The sequence below is a fragment of the Geospiza fortis genome, unplaced genomic scaffold (genome assembly GCF_000277835.1).
Source record: "Geospiza fortis unplaced genomic scaffold, GeoFor_1.0 scaffold53, whole genome shotgun sequence".
Classification (NCBI taxonomy): Eukaryota; Metazoa; Chordata; class Aves; order Passeriformes; family Thraupidae; genus Geospiza; species Geospiza fortis.
Genome location: NW_005054305.1, coordinates 2,535,564 through 2,548,411, shown reverse-complemented (window position 1 = coordinate 2,548,411; position 12,848 = coordinate 2,535,564). Strand labels below are relative to the sequence as shown.

General features: G+C 38.1%; 1 protein-coding gene across 1 annotated transcript; it reads right to left on the bottom strand.

The window, feature by feature from the left end:
* Positions 1 to 1,344: 1,344 nt before the first annotated feature.
* On the bottom strand, positions 1,345 to 12,270 carry RIOK3 (RIO kinase 3). Its single transcript, XM_031066517.1, has 12 exons — positions 12,155 to 12,270; positions 11,191 to 11,336; positions 10,959 to 11,063; positions 10,345 to 10,454; positions 9,486 to 9,629; positions 8,464 to 8,591; positions 7,384 to 7,569; positions 6,743 to 6,902; positions 5,652 to 5,732; positions 5,474 to 5,563; positions 5,060 to 5,167; positions 1,345 to 3,969 (listed from the first exon to the last, which is right to left on the bottom strand). The coding sequence occupies exons 1-12, from the start codon at positions 12,220 to 12,222 to the stop codon at positions 3,868 to 3,870; spliced, it is 1,428 nt and encodes a 475-aa protein (XP_030922377.1). The 5' UTR covers positions 12,223 to 12,270; the 3' UTR covers positions 1,345 to 3,867.
* Positions 12,271 to 12,848: the final 578 nt, after the last annotated feature.

Sequence of the window (12,848 nt, the reverse complement as noted above, 5' to 3'; positions counted from 1 at the left end):
CCATTGCCCACCCCCGCTCGCGGGCGGCCGCTTCCTGTTTACACTCCCCTCGCGCGTGACGCGGGGCGCTCCCGCCTTAAAGGCGCAGCGGCCCGGGAGAGGGATCAGGGACAGGGAGCGCTCTTGGAGAGGCCAGGATCAGGATCGGGATCGGGATCGGGATCAGGAAGCGCTGCTGGAGAGACCGGGATCGGGATCAGGGAGCGCTGCTGGAGAGACCGGGAGCAGGGATGTGTCCAGCACTTCTGAACGCCAATATATGAGAGGTATCAGTGAGCTTAACAAACGAAGACAGAGACCTGGGAAGCTGCAAAATCTGCTTCAGGAATGGCGTGGATGCTGGCAAAAGGAAAGACGTGGGATCAGCATAGCGTTACAGTGCGGGAACACATTGTAAATATTTAGGAGGGCACATATTAGAGGAGGGAAATAAGTGATTTAAGGTGCCAGGATAAGCTCTGACTCCAACTGGTGTCACCTATCGGGGCACTGCTCTGGGAGGATTTATTCTGCTTTTAAAAGCAAAGCTAGTGGACTTTAAAATGTCAGGCAAGCAAAACCACTGTCCTTCTTAACCAAGTGTGGAGGCCGCAGCAGCAGCCTGGGGCTTTTGGCCCAGTCTTTTATAGTGATTTTAAAACCAACAAAACTAAAACTTTTATGTGGAGAAAAAAGGGAAACAACTGCTTCTGAGATCTGCCTTTATTTGTCCACAATTACTGCATCACCATGTCACTATTGATCCTGCTCCTTGGCGGGAAACTGCTTTTTAGTGTTCAGGAAAAATATTAATAAGGCATTATTGAAGTCAAAGTCTGGCTTGGTCCTCAGCATTTATGCTGAGCATATATTTTAGTTTGGACAACAAAACAGTGATGGGATTTTTTTTGTTGATGGGGATTTTTTTTTGTTCATGCACTGGCTAATGCCTTGGCTCACTCGCTGTAAGCCTTACATTATGATCTAGAAACTGTGTGAGATTATCAATTATGTATTTCCTTATTGGTTTAGAAAGGAAAATTTAAAAAGGGGGGGGGAAGACTAAGATCATAACAATTTTAAAAATATCAGATTAAAATGGTATCACAGTTTAGTATGGGAGAAATAGAAATTTAAGTACCAGTATAATGCAAACAACTATTGGATGACTTGTGACCAAGTTAGTCCACCTGCACTAATTTCACATCAGATACTAAAGAGATTTCACATAAGGATACTAAAGTCACAACTAAGAATTACAACGAGCTGTTTGTTCTGCAGAACCCTCCTGCATCACCAAACAATTCTGTTAACTGGAGATGACAAGTATATCCAAAGCATTTGAAGTGCCTTGAAGTTCATAAGTTTTTACAAAGTAACAAAATTTATTGCTTTTTAGCCAGAAGTTTAGTTAATCCAGGGTGAAAAATTAAGACATTTAAGAAATTCTACTGATATTTACCCTAATTCTACTGACATTTACCCATTCCTACTTCTCTAAAAACCAGCATGGACTTCCTACAATTGCAATAGAAACTGAGGTATCTTTGAGGGGAAATCAGCAGACAAGTAAATAACACACACAACTTGTAACTCATCTGATAGTAATAAACGTTAATGGCCAACTTCAAAACTAAGATTCTATTTGCCCAACAATAATCCTGGAAACTTTTATTTCAAAGGACTCCAGGAAAATGCTTCTTTTAGCAAATTCTTGTTTTCAACTACTTGGAAACAGGCTCAGGTGTCTTAAAATCTCAAAGCAAATTTCTGAGCCAATTTTACTGCTGGAAGTGAAAATATATTAATATATAAGAAATATTATATAGTGTATAATACATAGTATATAATGTATTTGGGCCCAATAGCTTTAAATTATACTCAAGAAAAATTACTTCATTTATTTGGGGTGCGTTTGGTTTTCTTAAGCTTGTGCTAGACAGATTTTAGCAAGAAATTAAAAATGACAGTAACAACAGAGGCTTTGACCCAAGCACAGAGATACAAGCAGGGGCCTGTTTCAAATAGCTCAAAAAACACCCTCCTTGCTTCCTGTTATTTCTGCCTTCTTCCTCTCTCTTCATGCAAATAGCTGTAGCAATCAAAAACTTCCTTGTACAAGAACATTCTAAGGCATTAGACACTGTTCTGAGATATTTTCCCCCCTAACAAATGTTAAGAATATTAAAACTACTTTTAAGCCAAGAATAGGACTATTTTTTTGAAAAAAAGCCTTCTCCTCTGAAGGAGATCTGGATCTCTTTGACAACTGCAGCTTGTAGTCTTCCTAAAGAGGTTAGCACTTCCCTTGCAGTACCTAGTCTGTCCTTTCCCTGATACCATTATTTTGGGAAACTGTTTCACTGAGAAATTCAGAACAGACTTAAGTATCTGAAAGATACAAGCTCCTTTATTTCAAAAGTAAGGGGCAAATGCAAGATACTTGTCTGATTTAGAAAAAGGAAGAGGATCCAAGTGTTGGTATGAAACTGGCAAAACCAAGGTTGTTTACTGTTCCTGTAGCACCCACCCAAAGAGTAATTTTTATATTGTCTGGTCCTACCCTAAGACTGCTCTAGCGAAGCACCAAAGATCTATGAAGGCCTCCATGATGCAAAGAACCATGCAAGAATACCACCACAAGATCTTAAATTTTTACTTCACCACCAGTTTTCCAACAAAAAGAGATTAAAAAGTCACTTTCACAGCACACTGTGAGGTCACATGTAGCATCACTATATTCTGCTTGATAAAGAGCAGCATCAGAAACTAGAAACCAGAAATCAGTTAAAAAGAAGTTGATTAGAATTCCTTAATTCCAAACTATCCCACCACATCAGTTCATCTTTAAATGTGTTTTTTGGAGACAAACATCAGTAGATTTTTAGAAGATGCTCACCAAAAAAAAAAGAAAAAAAAAAAGACTGACATTAAGAATAAATAGACTGTGGAAACCAGTATCAGTAATCATTATTTCTAAACAAAGCTTTTTTTGCTTACAGGTGCAAAAAGAATACTCAGATTTGTCTGTGATTATCTTTAGGGTAAAAACATTTGATGCTTCAAACTGATATTCTAGGTATAGACAGGATTATTATAGTTTTGTTTGTGGCTTATACCAAGTTCTTGGAACCATTTGTGTATTAAGAGTGAAGCTACCTAAACTGACTCTTTATTACACATACATCATTGACTCAGGATTTCCTGGCATGTCACCAAGGAAGTCCTCTGCTGGTTGGATTTCAAATATATTTCCCATATAACACCCAATGGCATTTACAGAGATAATTAGAGCCACATTCCCTGTACTTCAAATGAAAAAGTCCAGACTTCTGCATTTATAAATATATTACTTTGCTAAATTAATATTTTCATATGATCGCAGTGCATAGTTTGCCTTTTCATTTTGCCCTTTGTGGAGATGGATGAATAACACTGTGCCCATAAAAAATGTTTCATTAGTTTTCCAAGTTGCATTCGGAAAAAAAAGAGAGGGACTCTTCTAGTGTGCTTTCCCACTAGATACTTCGGACAATATGATGATTTTTTTAAATTTTTTTTTAGACTAAAAGATATCTAAGCTCTGAATCATGCAAAATATGACCATCTGAGCTACATTAGTCTAATGTAACTGGGCAATTGGTGAAGTTGTCAGTCTGTTTTAAAGTGGTAGTGACAGTCCATTCTTACAGTGCCGGCCTGATGTGTGGGACAAGTTAAAAAAAAAAGCAAACCACTGAGGCATCACCATATGCTTGCTGTGTTTTCCATTTTGGTATTCCCAGCCAACCACTCTCTTGACATTGGCAGTTGACATTTACCACTGCACCAACGTAGTTAGAAGCAGTAAATTTGTGTTTTGTTTCGTCAGCAGCTACAAACTCAGTGCTATTCATCATATATAGGTGGGTCTCCCTCACTAGAAAACGTTGACAGTTTCTTTCCATGATTCTGCACGTGATCTTCATTCATCTTCTCCAAAGCTTCAATCTAGAGAGCCAAAAATAAAACCATGCTGAAATCATAAAACCATGCCAGCAGCAGAAGGCTTCTAAACAGCATTAAAAAGTAGCTTTTGAGGCCAGAGCAGGTACGTAAAATGTTGCTATTTCAAAGAGTCAGTCACATGTAACAGCTCAAATACAGCCAGGTACACCTGGAAATATCTGTTCTCAACAAGTTACTAAAATGAGCAGCACTCCTTTACAGTTTGAAGCTATGTAACTAAAATGCACCAGGGAGGACTGGATGATTTCTTAAGACTTCAGCTGTATTCCTCAAAGTACAGAAGTGTGCCTTTCTCCAAAGACACAGAGATTGTGGAACTGTGGCACTGCGTTCCTTTCATCTCTTTCTTACTTTGACCCACTGCCCCAGGAGTCACCTAATTACCAGCTCCCACCTACTCCATGCTGGACTAGCACAAACCTGCAATATCATTAGGAACTAGGGAGAGTAGAATTGCCACATTGCCCTTACTTTAAGTAGAAAATATGGAATGTTTGACAACTAGTTTTTTTTAAAATCTGATATCAGGACACAGGCCTTGAGGAGTTACAGCCAAAGGTGAAAACTAAAAGCCAACAGTGACCAAAGATTCCTAAGTCCATATTCACATTATCATGATTTTAAGCTTCAAAATTAAAAATCCTAGCCTAAACTTTAAATTCAAATAAATTCACATCTAAACCATGAAAAATTAGCAGTAGAATAATTATTATTTTTAACACAACTTTCCTTTTGTTGTACAACCTTTAATGCATGTAAGGCAACACAACAGCTTTTAAACTAAAACAGATCACTAGATTTGCCTTAATGCTGAAATGAAGCAACTATATTCAACATGAAGTCTTTTCTGCTTGGGAGCAGGGTTCAGGAAAGGGGGTGGAGAGGTCTGTCAATCTAAGTTTCTGTAAGTGGTTGTAACTAGGTTGAAATACTCAAGGTTTTAAAAAGAGATGCAGAATGACTGCTGAAATTTTACTCACAGCAATCACACAAACTAAATCTGGAAAGTTAAGATATTGTAATAGCTACCATAGCTAACCAAATTTAAATTGTTAGACAGAGAAAGCTATACCTCTGCTTGGAAGTCTACTTCATTGTCAGCTGTAATATTTAAACCTGAGACAGCGTTGAAGAGTTCCCGCTCATTAAGTGCTTCTGCCACGCCTCCTTTCTGGAAGAACTAGCCAATATAAAGAGCACACATTAAACACTTTACTACACAGAATAAAATATTCCTTTGACTTTCCCCAGTTACTACATTTACCCAAAATTACATTTTTGTTTTTGCTGACCCACAGATAAACGTAACTGAAAGAAGTTTTAAGTTCTAGTGGTATAATTTTACTTTTCCACATTTTTTTCACTTTCAGAGATGGACACTATCAGCATGGAAAATGTGCAAGAGTAATCTTCTGCATATCTAAGATATCTTGTATCTTAGAAAACATGCAGCATAACAGAAGATTGTCAGACAAAGAGGTCTTACCTGTGAAACATTCCTACAGTCTCTGAACAAAAACTCAAGTCCATGAGGATGGGTTGGCTCCACAGACTGACTGACATCAATAAGCCAGACCTGTAGTCACAGAGAAATAGCAATTCACTTTGTATTAGTGTTTCACAGTAGATAAAACATTCCCCCCCCAAATTATGAACAAACTCACCTTCCCATCATGCCAAAGCATGTTGTATTCACTCAGATCTGCATGGACCAGGTTGCACTCCCTATACAACTGCTGCATCATCTGCAAGGAACCAAATTAATGAAGGAAGTATGCTATACTCCAGATAAATACTGCTAGCACGACTTAAAAAAAAAAAAAACACCAAAACAACCCCAAGCTTTCTCTAATCACCCACATAATTTACTTAATTTTTACCCAAGTCTTCAATATGCCTCCATCCAGGGAATTGCATTTTTGGCAAAATGCCAGGAAACTAAGTTTTTATCACTGAGCTTAGCTTTGGCAAAGTCAGAAGAGCTACTCTGGTAACCTCAAGTCAGCTCTGCCAAGCAGTCCAAGTGCAGGAGACAGATAAGCATATTCTCTAAATACATGTCATTTTCACTCCTATCACATGGGGAGAAAGTCTCACAGTTGTAGAGACTGAGTCCTAACCAGTACACAAATTCACTTAAGACATAGCTGTGTTGCTCACTGGTCTCATTCGAGACCTAGACCACTCCTGTTACCAAGCTGTTGGGCTAGTTGTCTGGTTGGGATTTTTAATATCTATAACATAATAATGAGTAGACAGTTAGCAGCTGGTGTGTTTGAACCAAGCAGATAATAGGAAATTAAAGCATCCACCATGCAATGTTCTAATTAATTCTCCAGTTTCTAGGTTTGCTGAAAAGGGGGCGGGCAATCCACTGGAGAGTGCTTAAGCATTGTAAATTAAGTGTTTGGTAAGCCCAGAAAGACTTCAGAGAATTTTCTAAACCACATACCGCTTCTGTAAAAGGAGGACTACTTGCTCACAATTCCTCTGCTGCTAAGCATCTGTTTGTCACCAAATTCCAGTATGTTTTCCACTCAGATTAAGATTAAATTTAATTGTATATTTTTCAGTGCACACTTTCTTAGTGATTCTAAGTCACACATTAAACAGCAGCAAAATAAGACTTTGGACTTCGTATCTTGACAATTATGTAAGCATCCTGAAAAGTAAATACGTGCTCATCTGTCCTTACAGTTACTCCCTTAAAAGAAAATACAACCCAGATTTGGAGGAGAAATCAGCATCATCTTACATTAAGAATCTGATAGTAGGCCTTTTTCATATCTTCACTACTAAGTGTTACATCCTTTAGTTTAGGAGCTGGGACTTGATCCTGGCCAATGAAAGACATAACCAAGACGTGTTTCTTAAGGATAACCACTTGAGGACAAGGAATTCCTGCATTTTGCATTCTGTGAATCAGAAAATAGATACTGATGAAGAAAAACAGAACAAAAGCTTCAAAGCCCCCGAAGTTCTAGTTCCCACTATCTCATTTGCAATCTGAGAGCTGTGTGAAAAAACTGATCCAGAGTAAACAAAGTCTTTGAAAGGATTAAAAACTGAATAATTATATATATTGCACAGTATTTTACACAGGAAAATTCAGATTCTGAAGTTATAAGTTAATCTAAAAATGCTCACTAAATACTAATCACTTTTACAACTAGAACCTGTTAACTTCATGAGCCTGTAAATTCTCCTGCAAAATCACTGAAGATGCTGACACAGCTTATTAAACTGTAAAAAAACCCAGGGGCTTATTCAATCTGTGCCAGGTTGTATATTATTTTGGCCTAAAAGTCAAATACCCAGACATAGATTATCTGCCTTAAACAGAGAACAGGAAACTGACAGGTATTTGGCAACTACACTTTCTTTTTCTTTCTTTACCTTGTTAAGTTATGCATTTCTTTCTCAGCCCACATACGAATAATTTTTCGTGGATTCAATTTACTGAAGCGGTCTTTAAACCTGTAGTCATCCTTAATGTATTTGTCACGGTTCTTGAATTCATTAAGAGTTGTTTTAAACACTTTGATGGCACATTCTGGAGGAATAACTTTATCTTCAGTTGCACTGCTCATGGAAAAAGACAAATATATAACAAAGTTAACTATTCACATATTTACAAGCAAATGCATGGGTTTGGGTTTTTATACATTGCCACATACTGCTATTTTTAATATAAGAGAGGATCTAATTTTCTATCACATTTAGAAGCCAAGTTATGTTTATAACAATTCTATGATTAAACTTACATATGAATGTTTGGGTTCTGGCATTTTGATTATAAGTTGCTTATCAAATAGGTTACCTCTCCCGATTTGTTAAGGCACATCTCCCCATTTCCAACTTTCTCCCTTGACATCTCTAAATACATTATTTTTATTTGAGTTTTATTAGTTCTTTCTCAAACATCACTGGTTTAAAGTCAGTTAAACACAATGCAGTTGCCATAATGCATTCTAATCCTTCCAGTATGGCAGGAAGGATTCACGAAGTGAGCAGCATCCCAACACTATCCTCAAGAAAACCTGAAAGTAACAAACAGCACCTCCACTGAGCTGCAAATACAGAGCTGGCAACAGAGCAAGCTCTATGGAAATACAACTTTCAGGTAGCCCAAGATCCTCACGACAGCTCAGTGGTCTGGGGCAGGTTGGTGGGAAGAGTCTCTCAAAAACCTCAAGATTTCTTTTTTTATAAAAAGAGTACATATTTTTCCACAGAAAGTCACGGTGGATTTGTCCCCATTCATTAATAGCCTCCAAGGAAGAAAGTGGGGATTCTTTTACTTTATGGTTGGTATCATTTGGTTTTCAGATTTTATTATTACCTGCATATACATAAATACAGCCTTTAAATCTCAGAAATAAAAAAGGTGCAGATGTTTAAATATTTCTGTGCTTTCTGCTTTTTAAACAATCTCTTGTACTTAAAGCTATCATCAGTAACAAACAATATACTCACTTTCCTCCATAGGCATGAAAAACAACAGATTCTTTTCCCGTGCTGATGCAGCCTGTGATGGTCTCCAGCATCCCAGAATTGACCATCTTATACAGAAGTAAACGTGTTTTAGGATCCACTGCTTTCTCCTACAAGAGATGAATAGAATTAATAGGCAAGACATGAATACTCAATTCAATAAAGCAATTCTTTGCTTTACCGTGAGTTTAGAATATTTATATATCACAAGAATTCAACTAAGTGGAAAGAATACTGTATTAATAGAATTTCTCTCAACTGACAGAAGGGAGAAAAAAAGCCAAACCAAAATAAACATCTGAAGCAAAGCAAATCTGCTTCAGGACTGATTTAATGATTTAATACTCTTAGTTTCCCATCAGCTGTGCAGCACATAGAATATTTTACTAATTGCACATATAGACTGTGGCTCAACAGCACTTTCTACAGGGTTTTCAAGAAGCCTTTACAAATCACAAATCACAATATGCCAAGTATTATATTTCTTTGATATAAGTAACAATAAAGCAAAGCAAAACACATAAATTTGAAGAAGTCCACATCAGGAATTACCAGAGGCCCTACTTCAAACTCACCCATACAGTCTACCAAGTAAACTCCTAAATTATTAGGTCAGTTGGTCACCTCATCCTCCTGAAACTTGTTATGAAGACAGATATTTAGAGCCATATGGTTCAACTGCAGAGGATTAGTCCTCTGGATGTTTCTATAAATAACTTCCAGGCAGTTTATTCAACATAGCTGATTAAGAGACAAGTTTAGAAAGACAAAGAGAAAAAAACAGTAGCTGCTTGCTCTTACTTCAACATGGCTCTCACAGTAATGCAGCTCAAACAAAGAGCCTTTTTCTAGAAGGAGCTAGCTGATATCATTTCCTTCAGCAATGTTAGCATAATGTTGCTTAGCTGTTTTACTGAAAATGGAATGTTGCAAGAAGTTACCCAGCAGAGTTTAGCTATTCCACAAGATAAGGAGTAGATAGAGAGACTTTATTAAAAACATACAGCAGTGGAGTGCTCCTTCTTCTCATGGAGCCTTGCACTTCGACGTTCCTCAGAGTATGCATGCTGTTTTAAGGCATTGAAGACTTGGTTTGACAGCTTTAAGTCCATCCCAATTCCATCCCCAACTTGGAATTCAGGTGCAAACTACAAGCAGAAATAACAGGAATTTAAGCATTGTTACTAGCAGATGCCCAAAGTTGTCACAAACAGAAAATTCTCATTCTGATTTGGAAAAACTCATGACAGATTTGGACCTATGTGAAATCCACTTTTTTAACATAATGACAACATTGCACAAACACACTGCTTTAAACTCAGAACTCAAAGTTCTGCCCAAATTGATATGAGATTACCTAACATCCTGCAAAAATAGCACTTGCAGCATTTCCTTATTTACAAAAGTTGCACCAATTACCTTAAAAACAATGAAAGGTATGTACTAAAGATAAACAAACTGAAAAGCTGTAAGTCAAACAATTGACTGAAAATAAGTTACTTGGCTCATCAGAAAAAATTAATTAGAAGAAAGATTACACAACATCTATCCTTTTCAAAAATAGCTTTTGTGTTTTATTTGCTTGTGTGCCAGACTTGCTGATAGTTTTGTTTTCCCAAAACAGTTCTATGCAAATTCTTGAATTGCTCAATAACAAACTACTTTTAAACAGAAAACCCACAAAACTCAAACTGCCAATGTGAATAACCAATAAAGCAAAGACTGCATTGCTTTCATCCAACAGGGAAAAAAGAAAAGTCAGCACCCTACCCAGCAGCACTGGTGGACAAGCATTAGTTCTTTGGCTGAACTGCAGCATTCCAGTTTTACACACAAAATAAGTTTCCCTAAGCTTTCACTTACATTTTCCATGCGAGCAGTGTTTTTTCTTCCACATACCACTTCATCATGTTTTGTAGTAATGTCTTTTCCTTTTCCTATGAAACCCCTTCTTGGTGTAGTAGTAGGTTTATCTGCCAGCAGTGAGAAAGAGAAACCAAACTTTACATCTAAACAAACATAACCAATGCTCATAGAAGTCCCACAATATCCACAAAAGTAATATAATTTTATTTATAAAACAGAAGACAGCTTCTTTGGCTATGATGTTACAACTTACTTCTCTGTCTTCTCTGGGGTGTCAGACACATTTCTGCATGCTACAACAGGAGTACTCAATTTTATGTACAGATTATATGTAACCATATAATCCAAACGCAGATGACAGATGAGCACATCCCACAATACTTCCCATCTACACTGGTTATTTTGCCAGATTCAGTCACTGAAGCCAATATACTGGCAGACAGAAGCCTGAAGTTACCCACCCAACCTCCTGCTGACAACTCCCATTGAGGTGACCTGATTTTAAATGTAGCTGGTGTCTCTCCTCACATTAAAACAAGACCTAATTTAACTCTGTCATACTGTCAGGTCTATTGGCTGAAGAAATTCTATTGCTTAAAGCTGTCACATACCTGCTCTGTATGGATCATGACGGGTATCCTGCCAATCAACCTCATCCTCTGAGCTGTCACTGTCATAGGGATGCACCTTCCGATAATTTTCAAAGGATATGGAGACTTGAGAAACAAAACAAATAAGCATGTCTGTGATTATCAGGGATTGCTACTTTCTCACAGCTCTGCCAATTTAAGCTAAGTGCCAAGAACAGCTCCACAGCAAAAATATTCCTTCTGATGAAGGTACCTTTGCTATCTCCGTTGATCTTCTTCTCTTCACGCCGAAGCTGCGCATCGTATTCCTTGTCAAATTCCATCTGCAGCATCTGAGCTAGCATTAGATCACTAGAAGTGTCAATATTTTCTCCTGTAATAAATGGTCCTTCAGCAGCACTACATAAGATGAAAACAGGAATTTTAAAAAAATTAAACACAGCAATCTAAGCAGAAACACTGCTTTATACCGCTTTCCCACTCTATACAACAGACTTCATGCAGAGCTGACAGAAAGGAATGGATTTCAGCTGTCTGCCTCCTCTCCAAGCCAACACTAAATATTAATAGATTATGACTTCATTTCTCTTTGCTACTCATTTACGATGCAAATTTTACTTAAATTTTTGCTTGTTTACCATTCAGCAAGAAGCATTAAGCTCTATTTTTAAGATGTCCTTCAGGAAAAAAAAAGAAGGCATCCAGGTGTATGCATTTGTATACCTTTTTATATGTTTAAAATATCCCAAATAGTGTTGCTCTGTTCTGCTTCACAGGAAAGATAGCCAAAATTCTACAAATTTTGGACCTAGTAAGCTCTTGGCCTTTCTTTAGAGCTTTCAGGTAGTGGGAGGATACAGGTGATATATCTGATAGTTCTCAAAATAACATTGTACACTGTTGACAAGAATTCCTAAAAGGGTAGAAAAAACCCATTTCTGATATTTCTCTAGATATAGCTCACAGACTATGTTAACACCCCCAGAAAATGCAAAGAAAACATCAATAAGGAAGGAAGAGCAACAGAGAAGAGAATCTAAGGAAGACTTTTAGCTGGGGAAGCCATCTTCACTGAAGAAGATAAAAGAAAGCAGAATTAGGGGCAACAGGCAAATAATTTACTATATTGCTATGCACTGAGTGCATTGTAAAAAAATGCACGAGAGAGAAGATGGTTCACAACTATGGAGAGCGCTAATCCAGGACTTAAAACTTACGCAACCACTTCAGGAAAAGCAGCATTTTCTTCTTCCAGCTGCAATTCTTTTGCCAGCTGTTCACTCATTACATCAGCAAGAGAACATGATATTGATGTTGTGCTAGGGGCTCCCCACGGACACTGTAAATAAACATTTTATTCAAGTCAGCAAGACTTGTGCAGTGGCAACACAACAATCAGGATAATTAGCTATCGCTGGCTCCAAAATAAGCTCATGTAATCTTGTAAGGACTCTTCTACAGATACTTGGGGAACTACTCCAAGAGTAGTGTCATAAACTCAATAGAGAGAACGGGGGTTGAAGGGAAAAAAGTCAGTTTGTCAGTGTCGGTCTGGAGACAGGGGTAAAGCTTCCCCAGGAGGTTTGCATACAAGCAGACGCACAACCTATGTAAAACTTCTCTTGGAATAACCCAACAGCTTACACCCAGCTTCCTGCCCCGCTCCTGGAGCCCTGAAAGGTCAGCCATGGTAAAACATGCCATCTGTCTGGAGACAGGGGTAAAGCTTCCCCAGGAGGTTTGCATACAAGCAGACGCACAACCTATGTAAAACTTCTCTTGGAATAACCCAACAGCTTACACCCAGCTTCCTGCCCCGCTCCTGGAGCCCTGAAAGGTCAGCCATGGTAAAACATGCCATCTCAAAACCGCACCGGGACACAACACCTCGCTCGGGGAGGCGGGGGCTGG